Below are 23,896 nucleotides of genomic sequence, written 5' to 3' on the forward strand. Positions count from 1 at the left end.
GCATGAGGGTAAAGTGTCCGTGTGCTGGATGACTGGAGTCTTTCATGATTTTCTTCGCCCTCTTCAGGCACAGCCTCATATAGATGTCTTCAACAGAGGTGAGTGGTGCACCGGAGATGCGCTGGGCGGCTTTCACCACCCTCTGCAAAGCCTTCCGGTCCATAGCTGAGCAGTTTCCATACCAAACTGTGATGCAATTGGTCAAAATAGTCTCAATAGTGCAGCGGTAGAAGTTCACCAGAATATGTGAGGACAGATGGTTCTTTCTCAGAGCCCTGAGGAAGAAGAGCCGATGGTGAGCCTTTTTAACCAGCTTGGAGCAGCCAGTTGTCCATGTGAGATCCTCAGAGATGTGGACTCCCAGGAACTTGAAGTTGTTCACACGCTCCACCACCATCCCTTTAATGTGGATGGGTGTATGTGGGGCTGCATTCCTCCTGAAGTCCACAATTAGCTCCTTGGTCTTCTCAGTGTTGAGCAGCAAGTCGTTGGAGTCGCACCACTCAGCCAGATGATCCACCTCCTCCCTGTAGGCTGCCTCATCGTTGTCTTTGATGAGGCCAATCACCGTGGTGTCATCTGCAAACTTAATAATGGTATTGGAACCACTGAAAGGTCTGCAGTCGTGGGTGTAAAGAGAGTAAAGGAAGGGACTCAACACACAGCCTTGTGGCACGCCGGTATTTATAGTGATTGTAGATGAACAATAATTATCTAGTCGGACATGTTGAGGCCGGCTAGTCAGGAAATCCAGTAACCAGTTGCACATGAGGGGACTGATGCCTAGATCCATAAGTTTTGCAATGAGTTTTGAGGGGCTGACTGTATTGAATGCAGAACTAAAGTCTATGAACAGCATTCTAGCGTAGGTGTTTTTATTATCCAAATGTGAGAGAACAGAGTGCAGCGCTATGGAGACGGCATCCTCTGTGCTCCTGTTCTGCCGATAGGCAAATTGGTGGGGATCCAAGGTGGGGGGAAGACAAGATCTGAGGTGTACCAAGACCAGCCGCTCAAAGCACTTTGCAATGATCGGAGTGAGGGCTACCGGACGGTAGTCACTGAGGCTTGATGGGATGGAGTTTTTGGGTATTGGTACGATGGAGGTTGATTTAAAGCAGGTTGGTACCACAGCATGAGCCAAGGACAGGTTGAATAAGTCTGTAAGTACATCTGCCAGCTCACCAGAACACAATCTAAGAACTCGTCCAGGAATGCCGTCAGGACCCGCAGCCTTGTATACTGTAATCTTGCTCAACATCTCTCCTACATCGTTGGAGGAGAGAGTCAATGGTTGGTGGTCCGGAGTCACATCTGCCTTGGTTGCAGTTGTTAAGTTCTTCCTCTCAAAACGAGCATAAAAGTTGTTGAGCTCATTGAGAAATGAGATATCAGAGGAAGCGGGGGAAGGTCTGGTGGTCTTGTAATCTGTGATCGTCTGTAATCCTTGCCACATGCGACGGAGATTGGAGTTGGAGAAGTGCTCTTCTACCTCCAATCTCCAATGTATTAAATACATTTCCAAAGCCTAAAATGAAGGACATTTTCGCTGTAATATTAGTTTTAGTTACTTGAAAAATGCTTAATTTTAGTTTAGTTTTAGTTAGTTTCAGTATGAGTTTTTGTTTTTTCTCTTAAATGTATATTACATGTGTGCAATATTTAATAACCTCCATGGTAAAATTAAAAAAGTAATGCATTTCTTACCTAGCATTGCACTTCGGGTGAGTTAGGAGCGACATCATCTGAAGGTGCTTTTCTATTGGCTGCTGACAGATGACGTCACTTATATATGATACACTTTCAAAGTCCTTATTCCGGTTAATATCAAAATAAATATACTTAAAATAACATTTAAACTCATCCCCAAAGACTCATGTATTAAATACATTTCCAAAGCCTAAAATGAAGGACATTTTCGCTGTAATTATAGTTAGTTTTAGTTAGTTTTGTAAACATAAAATGTAGTTTCAGTTAGTTTTTGTTTTTCAAAAAGCATTTTCGTTTTTACTTTATTTTGTTAACGGAATTGTTTTTTGAATTTTATTTTTTTCGTTAAGTAAAATAACCTTGATTGGAACATCTTACTTGATCATCTGTGGGACGGTGACTTTGGAGTTGTCCTCAAAGGCGTTCATCATGAGTCCATTGCATCGGATGTTGTCAATGCACTGTGAGACACACAGACAGTGCTGTCAACATAAGGCCACACAAGAACATTACAACACCAAAAAAAAAGATGCAAAGTGACAAGTGGTGACATGCCTGGCTGATGTCACTGGTCCATGCAGACTTCTCCTGCCTGGAAGAAGCCACCAAGATGACTGTAAACGACTGACTGTCCTTTGGTTCCACTACAATCTTGAAGTCCAGGTGCTCCATGTCCTGGCCACCTTTGTCTGATTTGGCTTGGGACATAAAAATATTTGATAAAATCACATATAGACACAAAAAGCACTCTTATTTTCCTCAAGAATATCAAGTGAATAATTTTTAGTTGATTTTCTGGTTTAAAAAATATATATATGCTTTTTAGCTATGACAAATTATATAATAGATATTTCATAATTTTTCATGATGGTCCGTACAGCGAGTTTCATATTATTCCACTTCTGCAAGGTGCAATACTGTGTTATGAACAATACACTCACACTCATCATCAGTCCCCTCGGGCTCCTCCATAAGAGTGCAGTCTATAAGGGAGACGACGCCATTCTGCGAACACACAACATACAATTTGCTCGGGACGCCATTTGTTTAAAGTCAACTGCCACAAAAAGCACAAGGTGATCCAATAAAATTGTAATAAAATAAAGGAGAAAAAAGACAAATTAATACCTCTCTGACAATGTCAATAAAAACTAAACACTATCTTTGTCTCTTAGATTCCATTTCATTAAATTGCGCAGAATTCAGCTGAAAGCTTTTTGTCCTCATTTTAGTCCCACCGACATCAAACATCCCCTTTAATGTTGAGTAATGTGAAGTAATAAGACAGCTCCACTCCGCTGCCCAAATCAAAGTGACATCAAGCGTCTGCGCCTTCAAATATGAACAACGAGCCTCGGTGAGCGTGCGACAGTGCCGCTTGTGTCTCTCCAGAGGTCACCGGCGCTCATAAAAGCCACGCCGTTGCCCAACCCTCTGCGTCTTTCCCTCTGATGTCCCCGTAATCCGCTCAATTGGAGCTCACGAGACACTGAGATACTGAGAGTAGCTTGGTCAGCAGCTCGGGCCCACCTTGGTGAGATGAAGCTTTCCACCGGACCCTCTGGTGCAGATGATTAAATGCTTGGAAAAGAGAAAGCACTGCCTCTCCCCTTCTTTCTTCAAAGACAGAGAGCCCAGACGACCGCGAGTGATCTTGCCCTTCTCGCTCAACGGAACCTGGATGAGAGACCCTGAGAGTGCAATAGAGACACAAGAAGAGACATATACTGTCTATAAGTATTGAAAAAAATATTATGCAGAGCAATTTTTAAGGTCCAACACTAACTCCCAAACCAACTCCCTAATTTGACTGGATTTCACTCCATAACTAGTGTCACCAGCATTAAAAAAAAAGAAAAAAAGAAAAAAAAGAATACAATTTTAACATTAAAGTGTCAAAATTAAAAATTGTCACTGCATTACCAGTATGTTAAAACCATCTCATATTATTCAAACACACCTCAATCTTTCTTCAAAGGGGAAATTGGAATGAGCAGGGCTCAACGGTATGGCTAGCCAACTGGAAGCTAGCAAGCTAGCAGCTGCTGTTAACAGCTAATGCCAACAGCCTCAAATTTACAGTCTTTTATGTATGCTTTTAACATTTCTAACTGTCCCACAAGTGTAAAAACAACTCCATGACAATATAACAATTGGACAAAAATAATGAGTACTGCAGCTAGCCAGTCAACGACCAGATAGCTAGAAACAAGCATTAGCAGCTAAAATAGCTGCAGTCAACAAGAGCATCAAATTCTTGAGCCTAAAGGTCTTTTCACACTGCACTTTGTTTTACTGGGCAGCGTGACAATAGGACCATATTTGTCCATATTTGGAAGTGTTTGTGGAGTAGCCTACCAAGAAGTAATTTTTCAATTCGAGTGTGTGTCGTACCGTAGCAATAATGGACATGATTTTGATAACTCTAATTCCAAATTGGAAAACATCTGGGTTGCCGTACCACTGTGTATTTTTATTTTTTTTTATTTGACTGTCTCTAATGAATATTAAATGAACATTTTAACATCTTTAATATCTTGTTATCAGTTCGCTCCAGGTAGTACCATTTAATTACATTCAGAAATTAAAGACTGAAATGAGTTTTTTTGGAACTTTTACCTTGTCTTACAAATGTCTGGCTGGTGTCCAGGAGGATCTCGCAGCCCTCCACGATCATGCGCTCGATGGCAAGGTTCTTCCGGATGTTCTCTGTCTCGCTCACTTCGTCGTGCATAATTCTGAGACAAAAAAGAACGACTGTTTTAAATTTTAAAAAACATGAATGAGTGAGTATTGGATCATTACACGTAATAATATTCTACAAGATGGTGGAGAGTGACTATGGTATTTATTTTTTTATTTTTTTGTTCATTCATTTAAAAAAAAACCATTTGATTTTGGATCATAGAGAGGGCCTAATATATACTCTATTTGCATCTAAATGAAATAAAATATTGCAGTGACAAAATGTATCTAAATTTATTTTAGTATTTCAAAGGGTGAAAGTATTTTATTTTTGTATTTTTTGTTATTACAGCTAACAAGAACTCAACATTCAGAAACTCCAGATGTTAGATATTATGTAAGATATTACATAAGAAAATAAAAAATAAATAAACAGAATTTGGTAGGTAGTAGATCTTCAGTATCTATGTGTTTAATGATTCTATATAGTAAATGTTTTGTTTATTTGAATTTTTGTTTGAGGAAATTAACAATTAACATAATTTTAGAGACCAAATTATTGACTTTTAAATGTTTTAAATGTTCTCAAAGTATTGTGCTAATGTGTTTAAAGGGATACTTTACTTATTTAGCCATTTTTGGCAGTCAAACATGAATATTTTGCCTATAATAAATTTGATATTTTCATTATTTTTCATGTACAATTAGTACCTTTAAAAACACATTTTGCAACTTGCTGTCGACTGAAAATGACATCACAAGGGCTCAGGTAACCAATCACAGCTCAGCTTGTGAATGTCACATGACCAAACCTATAAAAACAGGTGAGCTGTGATTGGTTACCTGAGCCCTTGTGATGTCATTTTCAATCGACAGCAAGTTGCAAAATGTGTTTTTAAAAGTTAGTAATTGTACATGAAAAAGAATGAAAGTATCAAATTCATTATAGACAAAATATTAACTTTTTATTGCTATAATAGGCTAAATAAGTGAAGTACCCCTTTAAATGTTGTAAATGTATGTTCTTTTAGTAATTTTGCTAAGCTACATTTTGTAGCATATTGAGTTGCCTTGTGTATGAAATGTGCGATAAATGTAAATAAAGCTGCGTTGAGACCTGCTCATGTAACTTTCATCAATATGACATTGTTTTTCGAGGATGTGTATCCCCCTATAAAACGTCACCATTCTTTTCCTTTATTTTACCTCGAGAGCTCCTCCAGCTTAGATTTGGCGTAGTCCAGGCTGTTCCTCTCTATGTGTTCATGGGGCGTGTGGGCCAGAAGTTCATGAAGCGTAAGGATGTAGCGGGGAATCTGCACACAACAACAGGGGAGCCGCGCCGATATTACAGCTAACGTGAAAATGCGCACGCTCCAGAATACACGGATGCACACGTGCGCACACACTAATGAGAGGCGGATCGGAGGTGAGCGCAATCTCCGCTCATCAGCAAAAATTTATTATCAACGCAGCACAGCCGGCGGCGTAGGCCCCGGCAGAGTGGACTGTCGGGAAAGTGCATATCTTGCCAGAGAGGCGCCATTATTGAAGGCCGGGCTCCAAAAACAACAGCTTTTTATAGGCATGAACGACACCATGGGGGCACTGCGAGCCAAAACAGACAATGTCCTGCTGTTTGGTGATCAGGTGTGCCACAGGAAGGCGTCCTGGTTTAAATTTGTCGAGATTATTGTGAGAAAATAAAAACAACAACAAAAATAAATCACTGACTAAGAATGTGAGGATTATAATCATCCAATTGAGGATAAGTGGTGCAGAAAACGAATGCAGAATACTTACATTTTTTCTTTAACATGTGCCTAGAATTAGCAGTAAGTTTTCTTAAATTTTTTCACTCTTCGGCACTCCAGAGGTGACGTACTTCACACTTGTTGCTACTGTAAACCACTAAAGGTGTCTTAAAGACTGAATTCCCATTATTCATATTTTGGAATAATTTAATATTACATGAATGAAGAACCAACTGAGATACATTGGCCACAACAGAATACATCATTGTAAGAGTAATCCAATACTAAAATTGTTACATCTTTTTAACAGATCACATTAGTCAATGTTGACTAATGAGATTATGTAAAGTTAAAATCCCTCAATAAGACTAAATACTAGGGGTGTCACAGGATTCAAATTTTTTAATCATAATTAATCGCATGACTTCATTAATTAACTTTTAATTTAAAATTTTACATCTGTTCTAAATGTACAATAAAATGTAAAAAAAAATTTCAAAGTTTCTATACTCTTGTTAATATAAAAGTGTAAAAAAAAGTTAAACTAACAGAAATATGGCTGCATCTTTTTAATCATCGATACAGTAATTTCATAATCATAACATTGAGTTAAAATTAAAAAGATCTGATGTACTGTAAAAAAAAAAAAAAAAAAAAAAAGAGTGTTATTGATTTATGTTGAGGTCATTTTCCTGCCACTAGATGGCATAATTGCATTTGTAAGACAGCTCAGTGGATTTTTCTTTTCATAATAAGCGCTATTTAATCTTTAACATGATGTAACTTGTGAAATCCTGCACATTTTTTAAATTGTAAAATACAACGAACCAAGTCTCCACAAATATATTCATTATTATTAATATTTTTTACAGCTAAATTTTGATGTGGACATGTCTGCTGTGTTGCAACTGGAATTCCTCCAGTACAGTATACGTGTTAGAAAAAAATAGTACCGTTAAAGAAACTTTAAATGGACTCAAAATTAATGCACAAAATTTGACACCTCTACAAAATACATGGCATTTTGTCGATATACATGTTGTATTGGATGATATCTAAAACTAACAAGGTATTTATGATTTGAGAAAAATAATAATATTGGTGTTCACCTGGAACATGGGATAGGTGAGAAAGGTCTCCAGAGTTCTCTCCTCGCAGTCGGGCTTGGCCTCGTACTGCTTCAGAAGCTTGTCAAAGTCTCGGTTCTGCTTGCAGTGGGCCAGGATCTGGAGGCTGTACTGGTGATTCCTCACAAACTCCTGGTAGATGTTCAGCATGGGCAGCAGGATGTCGAACAGGTCGGCTGCACAGGTAGTTTGGGGTTTAGTACTGTGGCGCATTATCTCGATACATTCATGACCAAATGAAAAGTTGTCCTTACCCAGCACCAACGTTGGCCAGCTGGCTATTCTGGCTTTTAACCCCTGGTAGAAGATCTGATGTAGAAACATGATAGTTTCACTGAAAAAAAAAAGTAGGGAAAAAAAATATGTCAAATCAGGCTCCAATCACACGAGTAATTTTCGTCAGTTTTCCAACATCCTGTGAAGTTGAACTGCAGTGCTGATTGAGACGGGCTGCTTGTGAGCGTGAATGCGCTCCGATGAGCGTGTGGGTGGATTTACATTAGGCCAATGAGGGGTGCATGCAGATTAGTAGTGTGCAAGATGAGGGTCCAATGTTTGTCTGAAGGGATAGGAAGAGCAAAATAATTGATATGATTCAGGATATAAGGAATCTGTATGGTATAATATAGACTCCAATGTTACCGAGGGGCAGACATTATCCTAAGTTGTTAAAATCAAGTGTAAAGGGTACAAAAGACCACCACCAGGTAAAAGTTCATATAGAGTTTGTAGTGACAGAGCTGCTCACTGCAGATCATGGCACGTGAAACCAGTGGCACATTTTCAATACATTAAAATGGAATAGAAACGTAATTGTTTTACATTAGCTAAATTTATATGGTAGATTCACTACAAACAAACTGAAAGATGCAGGAAAACACCTGAAAAAAAGTCTGAATGCACTGATTAATATGAATAATATTTTTTGTGTGCATGTGATTAACTGACTAAAAACAAATTGAATGAAATCCAAAACAACATTAAAATGTTGTGAATTCAATTAATCAATTAGCTACATACAAAAACAGTGTAAAATAAACATAAATGACTAATGAAGTGGTTAAATTAAACAACACGAATTTTACCTTAATTGAAAACATTTGATCACGAATACAAGGAGGAGAGGGAAAAAGGGCAACCACATATTCCACAATGCAAGCTTTTATGAACAGTTCAGACAATAACAAACCTAATGGTCTGCTCAGCAACACTCAGACAAGTTGGGGAAACATTGCCGTAACATCCTGTCAAAAGTCAGGCCTTCAAAATAAAGGCACATCAATGCAATAAGAGTTACACTGCATTTTATTTGGTCCTATGGTGGCTTACTTAGTTGCATTCAAATTGTTTTGTACTTTGAATGTGACTTATAAGAACTTATAAGTGGCAAATAAGAAAATGAGGTGAAATTGTGTTATTATGCTGAAAGTCTGACTTTTGACAGTATCTGTTAGGAAGATGTTGAGGTAATTATTTGGAGTTGTTAATAAAAGCTTGCATTATAGAAATACGACTGATAAACAACTCATAAAATTCTGTGGATGAACCCAAATCAATTTCAGAAAATGTATGGCAAACTGGGACAAAATTTAGGTGAAATAAATCATATAAAAAAATCGCATATGAAAACCAAGGTTCTACTGTAGCTGAATGATTGTCTAATCAACCTGTTGAGGAATATACTGCTGACGTCGTCGTGGGTGATGGGCGGCTTCTTGGAGCTGGCGGCCATGCGGAGCGGCCTCAGGAAGTTGTTGACCAGGATGTGCAGCTGCTGCACGTACTCGGCCTCCGAGTCCAACATGCTGAACACCACCTGGTTCCTCTTCCTCATGCTCTCGGCGTGCGGCGAGCGGATGTAATCCTGGATGATGGTCTTCCACTTCCTCCTGCAGATCCAGCCGCGCAGGAAGCTCTGGACCTGCAGCCGCAAAAAAAAACAAAAAAAAAACATGAGGTTGTTTTTAATTTTCCTTTAAATTTTAAAGGGGAAATAAAAATAATGATAATAATAATTTTGACAATGATATGTTCTATGCAGCCCACTAGTCTAAATATGGTATTCTGGTTAATATTGTGTTAGTGGAATATCAGTTAAGCAGCAAAATCCAGCTCAGGGGGCGGCCATTTTGCCATTTTCTGTAACAACCAATCACATTGCAGCTTCAGAAAACAGGTGAGATCTGATTTGTTGTTGCCTGAGCCCTGAGCAATATTGATGTCATCTTCAGTCGACAGCAAGTGGCAAAATGGCCGCCCCCTGAGATGGATAAAAACGGATGGATTTTACTTCATAACTCATATTCCACAAATGTAATATTAATCAGAATGTCATGTTTAGAGTAGTGAGGTATGATTGTCACATATTATTGTCAATAAATGTTTAAGGTTGACTTCCACTTTAAAAAAAAAAAAAAAAAAAAAAAAAGAACTTTACCTTTTTGATCTTCTTGATTTCAGAGTCATCCTCAGTCGGGGCGGCCGTGGGACTGGCGTGGATCTTCTCGTTGTCTTTTAGCAGCCCTGCGATCTGTCAAGGGATAAGACCAATAAATCGATGTTACATACTTCTCATTTGCTATCATTTCAAAATAGGGATGTGTGAACAGCACATCGGAAAACTGAGACATATCTTTGTTATGATTGTTTCAGGTTTTTTTTTCTATATCACAAAACCCTGCCACATTTCAAAGTCTGTATTGTTTTTCACTTTTAAATGAGATAAAAGCAGTAGTTCTGCTTTTACCAGAGTATTTTTTATTTATTTTTCTTTAAAGCTGTACTTCTCGTGTGAGTACTTTCGCCACTTCTGTTTAAATGCATTATGTTCCAAGTGGTAAAACCACAGACTGGAGCTGCTGTGAACTGTTTGATGCTAAGTGTCTCCATTTACTTTGTAGGCCAGCAAAAGGGGAGCTAATTGCTGTTGCATTTTATTGAAGAGATGCAATATAAAACAGTGTTCATGCATATTCCCCTCTCCTAATTCCATTTCACAGGCATCACATTAGCACATGAAAGCAAAATGACTATTTGATGTGAAGAATGGGGAAGGCAGCCATGTTGGAGGCATTGTTGCTGAGAGGACATGCAAAGTGGAGAGCTGAGCAGTGACCACAGCAAAAAAAAAAAATGTTGAATCAAAATATGGCTGCATCTTTTAATCATTGATACAGTCATTTCATAATACATCATAAAATTGAGTTAAAAAAAAAAAAAATGTACTGTACTATAAAAAACAAGTGTGACTCATTTGTATGGAAAAGTGTCCAAAAGTGTCCAAATTCAATAAATAAAAAGGCCTTTTTGAAATAACTATCCTTTTGATAAATAACAAACAATGTAAAAATGTAAAATGTAAAAAAATTTTTTTATTTTGATTAAATATTTCATAATGATTATTTTAACCTAATACTTTTAAAAAAAAATAATGACATTTAATTTATTTTTCAAGGTTTTATAAGATAAAAAAAACTTTGTTTTACAAAGTCAGTTTTTATTTCATAATGTCCTGTTCCACAATGGTCTTCTTTTACATAATGTCGTTTTACAGCAGAATGACTTGGTCTGTCAATCAAAGTGAGTGAGCCTAGATTGCCGTCACGCCTACGCCGTAGCCTGACGCAGATGTTTAACAAGGCCTTTACGTTATGATCCGATTCTAAACGATTTGCTACTTCTTGGAGTACTTCCGAAAGTGACTTATCTCCCGCATCCATGCTTTAGCAAGCCTGTGATCACCGCGGCTCCTCATCAGGCGCTAAACTCTCCACGCGTGAATCGATACTGCAAGTGCTGCTGCTCATGTCTGTATAAGGGACTCAGCCAATCACGTAACTGGCTCCGCCTCATGTCATTTGATTGACAGACCAAGTCATTCGGCTGTAAAACGCCATTATGTAAAAGAAGACCATTGTGGAACAGGACATAATGAAATAAAATCTGACTTTGTCAAAAAAAAAAAAAAGTTTATCTTATAAAACCTTGAAAAATAAATTAAATGTCATTATTTTTAAAAAGTATGACATTAAAATAATCATTATGAAATATTTAATCAAAATAAAATATTTGTTACAAAAGAATAACATAACACTTTTCATAATACATAATACTTCATTTTAACACCTCTTAATAACTCATTTTAAAATTTAATGGCCATATTACATAATTGTCTGTTATTAATCTATCCTGATAGTTATTTCAAAATGACCTTTCTTATTTATTGAATTTTGACACTTTTGGGCTTCCATACATTTGTGTTGAGATCATTAAGAGCTATCTAATATTTAACATAAAGTAACTTTTATCAAATTGTAAAACACAACTTGACCATAGTCCCCACAAATATTTGCATTATTATTAAACTTATTACTACTATTGACGTAGATGTGTCTGCTGTGTTTTGACTGCAATTTCCCCAGTACAGGGTTTCCAAGTAGGGGGCGGTCATTAACAAGCAAAAAATAAATACGAAAAAATAGTGAATTAACTCAAAATATATAATACCTGAAATGTTACCTTAAAACCAAGTGAAAAAATGAGTTGACTTTTACCTCAGACTTGAGCCTCTCAATCTCGATTTCCCCGTCTTCTATCTGTTGTCGAAGTTGCTTAGCAACCGTTTTCTCCGTCTCCACAATTTGAAGCAGATGAAGATACTTCTGCATGAGGGTCTCGTGCTCGGTGGCCAAGTTTCTGTAACTGTCAGAGGCACGCACACACACGCACACACGCAGAGGGAACGAACCGTCACGCTCGCGATGGCTTTCACATCCCGAGTGTTGCGGCTCAAATCAAAGCAATCGGAATTTCTTGTGAACAAAGCACTTTCCCATCTATCTTTTTGCCTACGTAACCATGGCAACGCAAGCTCCCTAAAGACTGAGCACATCAGTCAAATATTACGTACCCTGCACCGACAACTTCTAATTGTACATTTCACTGACGTGCTTTCTTGTGGTCCTTTTTCTTTACCTGGCGTGTGATATGGCAGCCACCCATTCATCGCAGTCCTTCACATCTTCTGTGCGTAACTCGAGGGCCTTTTGGTTTTCGTGAGTGAAGCTGACGGTGAAATAATACTGCAATAAGAGGACCAAAGGGGTTGGCTGGTTAAAAGCCTGATTAACATGCTGAATGCAACTCAATTTACAGTAAACATTCCAAACTAACAAATTCAATTTCTCATCACACCAATAATTATGAACAGTGATGTACATTATAAAATGAACCAACAGCCGTTTCTTTCTGTAGGCGTAAAAAGCAGGATTACTCATGATTTCACATTCAACAATGTACTTGTAAAGCAAAACTAGGCTGAGCTTGAAATACTTCCTGTTTATTTCAAATTTAGTGTCAAACATAACAGTGTGCTGCCATCTAGTGGCCGACAGTGGACTTACACTGAAAATAAATGAGAGGCAGGAGGGGGAAAAAAATACTATTATGAATATGGGGTGGCTAGCTCAACAACTAATATAAAGGATGCCTTCCTATATTATCTATCTATTATTTATCTATCATATTGCTGATGTTGGGCCAAAACCTCATCACAATTTGGAAAATTTCATATTTTTTTCCAAACATTTATACTTTTGGTCAGTGTGCACATGTGGGTGTCATTTTATGATTTATTTTATTTTTATTTTTTTTTAAATCAATCTTAACTATTGACTTGCTGGCTTTGATGATGTAATGTTTATGATTGAACAAACATGCCTTTTTGGGGGTCTTCTGAAAAATGACGTTGACGGTACAAGGTTTTGGCCCGACGCCAGCGATATGCTGCTCTACCGTTTGCGTTCAGATATCCGTTGCATTTGCATTTTGTGTTAACATTAAGCTAGCGTTGTTTAATACCAAGTTATGTGGTTATTTTACATACATAATGTGTAATCCTCTGTTTTATGTTTAGTTTGTCAGTAAACTTTAACTCGTAGTGGCAGTTTGAAGCCTTTTTTTAAAGAATTGTTCATCTGCCGAAATTTGGGCTCATAAGTCAAAATTTAAACCTAATGACTTCTCATATCTTAAAATGTTGGGTTACTTGTATCTCAAGGGACTACTTTATTGTTCAATTTAAGTTAAACAAGGAATTAAAAAAAACAACACTTAAAATACAACGTTAACATTTTGTTTTTTGCGATGAAAGGAATAAATGCATTTAGCAAGAAACATGAAGTAGGCATAGCTACTTAATTTGCTTTGGTGGGGCACATAAAATGATTTTGCGGGTCAAATCTGGCCCTGAGGCCTTTAGTTTGCCACCTGTTGTAGCCCAAGCTCCTCAAGTAGCAGCTTGATTAAAGCCGCTATGTCTTTGCGTTTGCTTTGCTCTGGCTGCCGCACACGTTGTGGAGCAGATTTAGAAGCGCACGGGGGCCCGGGGAAGCCACATCTTCTTCTTCTTCATCATCGCCCACCCGTGCAACGGATGGATAGAGCGATGTTCAGCGAGGGAAGCCTCCCCCAGCTCCATTCCTGGGATGTCTCCTAGTTCCCGGGAGGAAATGCCATAAGACATGGAGGCTCGAGCCACGGCCAATTATGTAACTGTACGATACCTGTTTCCTAGCAACTCGGCTCGACGTGAACAGTCGGGCTGTTGTTGCGTTTTGTGGTGTCACTCGAGTCTTGACGAGCGCACTTGCTTTCCGCAGCAACTAATTGGAAATGCTTATGATCTGCAAATTGAGCTGTTTCCGATGTATTCATTACTCCGTTTCCATAAAACAACCTCATCTGTAAATGACCATAGTTCTATTTTCTTACCGGGATTGTGAATGTACTTTATTTTGAAATTTACATTGTAATAAGTAACTTCCGGGTTTCGGCTGCGCTTTTGTTTTGAAGAGGCACTTGCGGTTTAGTGTTGTTTGTACTTAGCTTGATAGCGTCAGCACGCTGGAAAAGATTGTTTTGCAGCTTCGAGGAATTTTCAGTTTTGTATTTTTAGACCCGCCGAAGAGGCAAAAGGTACATTTTGTTTAATAGTTCGTTTATTAGCACTTATGTCTGCACATGTATACGACTTTTGATTATTGCTTGCATGTTGGAAATATATCCGTGGCTGTGATTGGTCAAAACAAACGTCCAATCAGTTCGAAGTATTGTACAGAATGTCCCGCCTTTCCCGAGCAAATCAGTGTGGAGCAGTCCCAGATTGATATTGTGGAGAACTCCATTGAGTGAAACACAATATTGCCAGGTTAAATTTACGTGACTGAGAGGAAGAATAGATGGTTGGCGAGGCCTCTTAAAACAGCTAGGGCGAGTACGGCTGACTGCCAGGGCGGGCACGGCCCCCCCAATGCCCACCCATGTCGACGGGTCCCCTTTCAGCTCTTACGATGACTTGCAGTGATTCATGGCGATGATAAAAATAAAACGACAACTCATCAGTAAAGTTTCATCCTTGTTCCGGGGGGCCTGATACTTTTTTCAGAGGGAAACTCCTCTTTATTGTTTAAAAGTTGACTTTTCCGCGTCGAGTGAAGGTGTCGTCCCCTCTAATTTTTGGCCCGCGCGTGTTCAACAGGCGCCTATCAACCTGCGACTGATCGTTATTCAAGGCTGACTGCTCCAACATCTTCACTTTCATTAGGTATTCATCCTAGTGTCAAAGAGGATCTATTTCTGGCAGAGAGTCACGCATGTTGCTGTACTTTCTCATCGCCCGTTTTCCAAAGTGTCTGGTGAGAGGCGACGCCAAACACGCTATCTGCTACCTGATTCGCATTTACGGCTGAGTCATGTATCTTTAAATCATTACAGGTCCTCAAGAGTCAGGGATGTGTGAGAGGAGATTATATTGAATGCAAATGCTTTGAGTCTCTAGTTTTAGAGGATGCTAGTCATCACTCGCGTTAGGGTGACCAGAAGGCTGTCAAAACTTTAATTAAAAATGTGTAAACACATTTTTAATACTTTGTCCTTCACTCCCAAAAGCGTATTTACACATTTTTTGTTTTTAATGTACAAGCAAACAGAAGGCTTTAATGGAGCTTCTGAAATGAAGAGGTGGCTTATAGTAATGATAGTTATTACAAAAAAAATGGCCAACAAGTGGCAGCAGAGTATAAGAGATCAGCCAAGGCCATGTTGCAACAAGCTCTTTTTGCCAGTGTTTTCAACAGGTTTGTGAATAATAATTGGTGAAAATTGGAACCAGATACAAATATACTTTTTTTTTCCTGGTGAAAGAAGAGACTCTAATCTTTCTTTTGGTAGGCTCCATGTTTTTATAACAATAGAACACAATATTCTGTGGGCCTTGCAAAATCAGTCAAAATCAAGTAAAACAGCCGGGAACAAAGGGGGTTGCTTCAGTGATAATGGCTCATTTTGTTGTTTTTAAAACTCATTTGCTTCCAAAATCGTGGAAATACATTTTTTTTATGTCTTTAGTGTCCCAAAGACGTATTTATACATTTTTATTTTTTAATGCTAGAGCATATAGAAGGCTTTGATGCAGCCCTGAATAGCACAATCATATGTTTTGTCTATGGTTGCTATATTTTTAGTTTTTTTTTTTTTGTGTTTAACACATTTTATGGTTCTCTGTCTCATGTCTGTGTTGTCTATTAATACGCATGATACTCTGTTCTACTTTGACTTTACTAAACATCTCATTGTGACACATCTATACAAATCAAGCTTACTTACTACTACCAAAGACTTCATGCACCATATATATATATATATATATATATATATATATATATATATATATATATATATATATATATATATATATATATATATATATATATATATATATATATATATATATATATATATATATATATATACACACACAGTACTTCTTGCTGAATAGTGAATAATTTGCTGCGCCTCTTTTTATGATGTGCTGCAACATTGCTTGCCATTGTTCTGCAACAATAAAGTTTTCCTGCTGTGTGTTAAAGTTCTGTGGTGTTCTGTGACCCGTCTAATTGGACCCGACAATCAAATACGGTTAATAGCAAAATATGTGAGACAAGTCTACTTGAGCCGTCCACTTGATCCCAGCCTTTCCCGCTGCATCATTCTTTAGGATGCAAGTAAGCGTCGCCATAGAAACCATGAGCTTCAATGCCTATTCAACGCGAATAAATAATGTAGGCACTATGGCGAAGAAGATTAGAGCATGAGAAATGTAAGAAAACAAGAGCAGGTGGTTTCTTCATTGAAGGTGTTTGTTTATATCGTAAACCTTCATAATATTTATTGAAAAATTGATACTCGCGATCGTGCTGCATTCTGCTGGATCAGCACCAGGGCAGATGTTCTCAGCGAGAGCCAGAACTCACTTTGGATCTCAGCCTCATCCTAGCGGTGACGTCAATGTTCACAAGGCGTTTATTCACAGACCAGATGGATCATTTTCATATTTATCTTTTTTTCTTTTTTTTTTTTTAGTTTTGCACAAATGCATCCATCCTGTCTAGTTCATTTCTAGAGGCAGAGCATGTTCGATCTACAATACTGAGGCCTATACACCATCTATCTAAGGTGCTTTTGTGCTGCTATTTGTGTTGTTTCATATGACCTATTTATTGAATGGAAATCCATTCAAGGCGCTTAAATCAGAGCTGACTGATCAGTGGAAACCTGCTGTTTCTTTTTTTTTGCCGTCAATAAACAATTTCACCACACGATGACACTGTTGCAACAACAACTTTTTTTTTTTTTTTACGAATCTCTCCACCCAAAAAAAAAACACTTTTTTTTTTTTTTTTTTTTTTTTTAAGTGAAGTCAATGCAAAATGCAAAACCGTTACACGACACAGTTATGCAACATTTTTCACATAGGTCTATTTAAAAAAAAAAATGCATTAACTGCTGGTTTGCCGCACGCATAAAAAGCAGAACACTGCAGCAATCATTGGCATTAGGTGATAATATTGTTACCTCATCATTAATGCTATGCATGGATTACATAACGCGCGAGACAGCAACCTGCAACCGCGTGCTCTCCCCCCGCCCCCTCATTTTTTTGTGCCGCGCTTTATTGAGGTCATCATGCATCTGACAAGACAAGATCATACATAACAGATATTAAACGGAAACTACACGTTTGAAGACGCACAAGTGTTTTATAGCGCACGTGCGTGCGTGTGTGTGTGTGTGTGTGTTTGCGCGCACACCTGCTTTTCCAAACACTCCTTGGCCGAGAGCGAAGGTTTGGGCGAAGGCGCTCTGTCGCATATGCATCCCTCCAACAGGTACAATCCCGAGGGGCGAGAGCTGGTCTCGTTCTCGAAATAAAAAAGCATGTTTTGCAAAAGCGCGAACCACTTGGTGTGCCATTTGGTGTTGTCCGAGCTCTTCTTGCTCAAGCAGCCGCGTCTCGTTCCGTCCTTCTTCGCCAAAAGCCCCAGGTAGGTGACATGACCGTCATTCAGCCGTATCCCCTTCTGCATTTTTGCTGGAGAGGAGACTTCGGCGTGCGCGCTTACACGGTCCTTACATCATCTCTCCAACGGCCCCGGAGAGGGAAAAAGAGGGGAGTCGGAACGACAAGACTTTTAAGTGAAAAAGCAAGAGCTGCATTGTGAGAAGAACCCCTCGCAGGTCCACATTGTCCGCGGGTGACAGTGAGGCAAGATGATGAGGAGGGGGGGGAGAGGCAGGAGGTTGTGCGCTCTCCTCCCATGGAAAGAAAAAGAAAGAAAGAAAAAAAAAAAGACCTCCAGAAAGCAGCAGGCTGGCTGGCTGGCTGCTGAGCGAGGCAGAGCTGGCTCAGGTCACGTGACGCATGCTTGGGGAAGCAGATTTCAGCACCTTGGACAGGGAGCAATCCACAACAACATGCTGCACCAAGTCCTCCTCAATAAAAAGACCCACTTAAAGAAAATTTAAGATGAACTCTGCCATACATTGTGTGTTGTTGACAGAGCTGACAAATTGCAATTTAGCTCGACAGCAATTAAACCAGCCAAGGAAGCTGTTAAATATGTTTTTAAAGAAGAGTCAAGCCTGTAAAGCAACAGTACTTCCTTTGAGGTCCTAACACAGAGATGTCCAATGTGTAAATCTGGCTGCGGTTGATGGCAGATTGCGGATGAAAGAAGATAAACTGCCGACTAATGTTGACTATCTGAGGATATCAATCTGGAAATATTGACTATATCAGTCAGATATTGATTTCAAAGATATATGGGGAGGAGAGCAACAGGCCAAATGGAACTACAATTCATACATGAAGATCTTCATTTGGGAGCATCCCCCTGGACAGGTCACCAGTCATTCACAGGGCACATATAGACAAACAATAATTCACATTCTGAACACGCAATTTGAAAGTAGGCTAGAAAGATTGCGGAAAATATGTCTCGAAATGTATGAAATGATTAAAATCTTTATCCAGTTGTATCACAATTAAACTCACTGTTGGGTTCAAAGTAACCCAAATGGGTTGAAATAGATAACCCGATATCAGTATCTGACAGTGCTCATGGCTGCAAAATCAGTATCGTATCAGAAGTGGAACGTGGCGGGACACGAAATCTACTTCAACTTTATGACACAACTCAAACATGGCAACCACCTTCAGCTCTTCAGCCTATCCAAATTCAATCTTCAATCCAACTTTGAGTAAAAGTAACCCAATCTGCTCAAAATCCACAACAACCCAGTGAGTGGGTTAGGAAAACAACACAGAATTTTTAGTTGGTGAGTTTTCATTGCATTAAAAAAAACAAAAACACTTTTTATATAGTTGTTCAAAGAGACCACCAAGCCTGAGGAAAAACAACCAATCAGAGACAGCATGCATGGCTTACAAGGTGTCCATTATTTGTCACATACTTGCAGAGACACTGGTCGTGGACACACGCCCTCATCCTTGCAAAATATGAAACTTCAAACCAATAAGGAGGATTTTAAAAAGTGCTGTGCTTGCAAAATGACATCATAGAGGATGGAAAATGCTTTTTTTTTTTTTTAGGTCTGTGTAGTTGCAGGGTTTGACAATTAAAAAAAAAATTGTGAACAAGCAAAAAGAAAAACTGCCAATCTGCCTCTCTGAGCATCCAATTTGTTTAAAAGGCAGACTCTTAATCTGCTGCCATCAGTCCTTGGGCGACTTCTTAGAGAGATGTATTTATTACCGCATCTCCATTGTTATCCTTTCTGTCTTCAATCGAGTTCACCATAAATCCGCGTCCCCCAGCGCCCAGTAGTTATTTTCATTTAGCTAGTTGCTCCCTGAACTTTAAACTCATCCACCTCAAGACGATTTAGGCAAGTCGATGAACGAAATGAGTGAGCTGCCTTCAATGTTAGTGTACAAATAAGCAGGTAACGCACAACTGACAACAGTGATAACTTCACTTTGTGGCATGATTCAGTTAGCATGCTGACCTCTTCCTGTCTAGCAATTATACGTTTAATTCCTGAAATGTTTTTAAATCAACTAATATTTTACTTTGACAGGATGGAAATGGAAAACTACACACATATTATGAAAACTTGAAACTATAACTTCAAATACCCATTTCTTAAAGGGTTCTCAAACCCTGACTTGCGATGCTAATGTTAGCATGGCAATGGCGTTTTGTATTGTTTGTTAGCATTGAGATAAGTGGACTTTCTGTATGTGATTATTTTAAAAACACTACTACCTACAACATTTTTCATTCCGAAAGTATTGTATGTTCATCTCTTCAAATCCACATGCTGTCTTTCAAATGGGACGTTCAAGATATGTGGTCAGATATGTGAAACGACTGAAGAAAAAAATAATAATAATCCACGCCATAACAGTCAAGCATCACTGTCAGTCTTGTTCGACACTGTGTGATCTGTCCCTGCATGCGCGCGCGTGTGTATATAAGCCAGCGGGTCTTTCTGTCACTGTGTGTGCGCGTATGCGTGTGTGTGTGTCATCTGGTGTTTTCTGCTGCTGTCACAGAGGGTCCTGCCTGCCGTGTTGTCCTTCCCACAGTCGCCCATGAGAAGGCTGCGGTCCTAATTACATGATCCAGCACACTTCTAATTCGCCATACCCCTCTCAAATGACATTTACTAATTACTCTTTTTCTTTTTTTTTCTTTCTTTCTTTTTTTTTTTTTTAAGGAACACACTTTTTTTTTTTTTTTTTTTAATGCGTGAGGAGCTCCCTCATGCTTGTTGCCGTGTGGAAACAAAATAAGTTGTGGCGGTCACAGCCCTACTGGAAGAGCAAATGTAAACAGACTTCTTAAATCCTTTTAAAGCATGATGTCGTGTTTAACAATCTGGATTAGTTGTACTTCAGAGGAATCGAATAAAGGGAGTGCATGTGGTGGGGATTGGGGGGGGGGGGGGGCAGTTTGGGTGGGTCGGAGTGGCTCTGCAATGCAGTAGAGTTGGGACAAAAAGCAGAGTTGAAGGAAATCAAACGATGCTTCATTCAAGTTGGCATTTGCCATTTTTTTCAGTGGCCAATGGGGCAGTTATGAGATAAGCCAGTTGCCATGCAATGTACGATGTGATCAGGAAAAAAAAAAGAATACAAAAACGCACCGACTCATGGAAACCAGCCTGGAAAGATAAAAAAATATGCTTTGAAGTGACCGCAATGTTCTAACATCAACAAATGAATTAATGAATATATTTTGTTTCATAATTTAGATGTTTTGAAAAGGGGAGTGCTACCCCAAAGCAGAACCCACCCCCTTTTGACAGCCTTGGAAACAAACAAATAAATAAGTAATCAAATAAATAAATAAATAGATAGATAAATAAATAAATAAATAAATAAATATGAATTGTATTAATAATTAACATAACTTATACATGGTGACAATATGGCAATATTAATTACATAGTGTGTCTGAAAAATGTGTTTTAAATGTGTTCCAACACACCCATAGAAATTTTTCAAGCCTAACTTAAGATTTATGTAATTTTTTTTAACAACAAATTCCCATTTAGTTTTTTTTTTTTAAGATAATATTAACACAAACCTCCCAAATAAAACCTATATAATACATATTCATTATGATACATGTTTAGCCTAATAAAGGCTATTTATTTGAAATGCGTAATCCTCTAGTTTATGTACCTCTTTAGTATTAATAAAGTTTAATTACTTTTTTTTTATTTTTACATTTCTGTGGTCTGCATTCAGTTTCATCCTAAAAACATAAAAAAATTAAACTAATAATAATAATAATAATAAGAGAAAAAAATGGATATAAGTGTATCGTGTATAGATAACCTGATTATTATGCAATTTAAACAATATACTTTATGTATTCCCCGCGACCCTTGTGAGGAATAAGCGGTAAAGAAAATGGATGGATGGACTTTATGTATTTTAATTCAAATATTCTCATTATTAATTTAGACTAAGTATACTTTATTAATACTCAGCCTGAGGATTCTGCATTTCAAATAAATAGGCTTTATTAGAATAATGAATATATATCGTATAAGGTTTATTTGGTAAGTTTGTGTTAAAATCTAAAAAAAAGTAAATTGGGAATTTGTCATGTAAAAGCATTATATAAATCTTAAATTGGGCTTGAAATATTACTGTGAGTGCATTCATTCAACCATTGTAGGCGGGTCAAGAACATGTTCCTCAGACAAACGGGGGGGGGGGTCACTGTACTGTATGTCTGAAAGCTGTCCGGTGGCTTTTTCTGACATCTGTCAGTCGCACGCTGGGATATTCTTCCGTCACACTCTTGTTGCGACACAGGCGCCGATGAAAAGCGTTCAGTGTGTCAGAGTTGAGATGAAGCGGCACTTGAACCAAGCAGAGGTGCACTTGGGGGCACCGTCAAGTCCTCCTCCAGTGTGCGGCTGACACCAAATTCATGGATATTAATTCTGAACTAATGAGAGCAACTGCAGCAGAGAGCGTTTCTTGTTGTCTTGTGGTCAGAATAATCACACTTGTGGTACACTGGCCTTGGCAGGAGCTGTTGGGCTGAGTTACAGTACAAACCAGTTTGGGGTAAACAAGAACAGGGGTCTGTTTGTGTCCTCGCCAATGTGGCAGGCTGACATGCTCCCACCGCTGCTCGCTCGCAACTCGGCCTCGTTCGCCGCTGTCGGGGCTGGTTAGCCCGCCTATCAATCACATCTTACAAGGAGTGGGGGGCCGGGGGCGGGGCTGGACACACCAGACATGATGTTCTGACAGCATTGTTACTGTATTGCCGCGCATCGCCGATCCGATCCAAAATGCTCAGTTTTTACCAAGCAGTGCAGTTTTTTTAGCATGACGAGACACTTTTTATCACTTATGGTTTGGTTCAGTTTGGTTACATAATCATACAGTATAAGGGTGCCACAGTTTAACTCGGTATCTTTATTTGTTGAGTTGCACCACAGTTTGCTTTTGCAACGTGGAGTTGTCTGCTGATTGGTCTACATACAAATGTCACAGTTGTTATAGTTGAAAGTAATGTATGCCAATTGCCCACCACTGTATATGTAGGATAAATGAAATAAATAAATGAACACATAAATGAATAAATAAATCCATAAAAAATAAATAAATAAAAAATAAATAAATAAATAAATAAATATTCAAGTGAAGTCATATTAACAAAAATCGCATATTACGTGCCCCTTCATCTGACTACTAGCGTGGACTTTAAATATAGAAGGGCCAAAACATGCCTTATGAAAATCAAACTACACTAAAAAAAAATAATAATAATAAAAAAAAAATAACCACCAGAGGGTGCTAGTACTGCCCAAATGGAAATCAACCTGACTTTGTTTTTAACAAGTTAAGTCAAGTTATCTTTAAGATGTTCTGCTTTTAATATCGTGACATGACGACGACGATATATTGTGTCATGACTAGCGTCATGCAAGGGTTATAGTTGGGTCATGACCGTGTGGTCAAGTGTCTGTTTTGAACTGATGTAACAGCATCTAGTTTCAACTGGTAATATGCTATGTGATGTCAGGAGCTATGTGATGTCAAGAACCTTTAATCTCTTGATCTAGCCAACAGCCAATCAGATAATTCCATGTCAGTTCTGTTACCCACATGTCTAGCCACAACCAATCAGATCGATTCACTGTCTATATAAGCTAACTGAGAAGTGTGTGTTTTGTCGCATTATTACCTCTGTTCCCCTGTGCATTTCCACAGCCCAAGGGGGCTTGGCGTCTCGTGATTTTTGATGCACTCTTGTTGTTTCTCGTCTAGTCAAGTTTGTTCTACGCCTCTCGATGTTATGCGAATAAAGAGTTTAAATCTTATTTGTGTCTGCGTGTTTGGGATCCAACCGCAGAACGTAACATATTGTGGCAGTTAAAAAACTGCACCCAGCAGTATTGTAGTAGGAATATTACGAATTTGGGTTATGTTGACCCGCCATCAGGACCACCATCATAAACCAAATACCCATGTATGTGGTTGATACAACTTTTCTCTCTGCTGGAGACTGTTCCAAAGCATACGGTGACCCAAACTGTAAACAGTAGCCACAATACTCACATCTCTGCAGTATTATTGTAGACAAATGCGGCCACGTGTTGTTCCACGGTTGTGTAACAGTGCCGAGATGTTCCAGCATCCCCAGAGGCCACCGAGTCTTGGTCACATGCAGCCAGGATGTCTGGCCTGGTGCACATGGGAGAGTTCACGATTGAATGGGTGAGCAT

At 38.7% G+C, this 23,896-nt stretch overlaps 2 protein-coding genes across 4 annotated transcripts in view; both read right to left on the reverse strand.

Annotated features, from left to right (window-relative positions):
- rasgrf1 (Ras protein specific guanine nucleotide releasing factor 1) overlaps window positions 1–18,025 on the reverse strand; it is a 44,493-nt gene extending 26,468 nt beyond the window's left edge. The window contains exons 1-13 of the mRNA XM_077516942.1: window positions 17,425–18,025; window positions 12,251–12,357; window positions 11,830–11,977; window positions 9,714–9,806; window positions 8,944–9,197; window positions 7,531–7,610; window positions 7,259–7,452; window positions 5,602–5,711; window positions 4,330–4,448; window positions 3,241–3,401; window positions 2,652–2,715; window positions 2,266–2,408; window positions 2,089–2,171 (exon numbers count right to left, since the gene is read on the reverse strand). Coding sequence (XP_077373068.1) covers window positions 2,089–2,171; window positions 2,266–2,408; window positions 2,652–2,715; window positions 3,241–3,401; window positions 4,330–4,448; window positions 5,602–5,711; window positions 7,259–7,452; window positions 7,531–7,610; window positions 8,944–9,197; window positions 9,714–9,806; window positions 11,830–11,977; window positions 12,251–12,357; window positions 17,425–17,700 — 1,832 coding nt within the window. The 5' untranslated portion in view covers window positions 17,701–18,025. The remainder of the gene's footprint in view (window positions 1–2,088; window positions 2,172–2,265; window positions 2,409–2,651; window positions 2,716–3,240; window positions 3,402–4,329; window positions 4,449–5,601; window positions 5,712–7,258; window positions 7,453–7,530; window positions 7,611–8,943; window positions 9,198–9,713; window positions 9,807–11,829; window positions 11,978–12,250; window positions 12,358–17,424) is intronic.
- A 4,954-nt stretch (window positions 18,026–22,979) lies between these two features.
- Window positions 22,980–23,896, reverse strand: part of LOC144016170 (uncharacterized) — a 43,851-nt gene continuing 42,934 nt past the window's right edge. For all 3 annotated transcript variants that reach the window (XM_077516949.1, XM_077516950.1, XM_077516952.1), the window contains one exon: window positions 22,980–23,855. In XM_077516949.1, the coding sequence (XP_077373075.1) occupies window positions 23,726–23,855 (130 nt within the window). In that variant the 3' untranslated portion in view covers window positions 22,980–23,725. The remainder of the gene's footprint in view (window positions 23,856–23,896) is intronic.

This window comes from Festucalex cinctus, chromosome 3 (genome assembly GCF_051991245.1).
Source record: "Festucalex cinctus isolate MCC-2025b chromosome 3, RoL_Fcin_1.0, whole genome shotgun sequence".
Classification (NCBI taxonomy): Eukaryota; Metazoa; Chordata; class Actinopteri; order Syngnathiformes; family Syngnathidae; genus Festucalex; species Festucalex cinctus.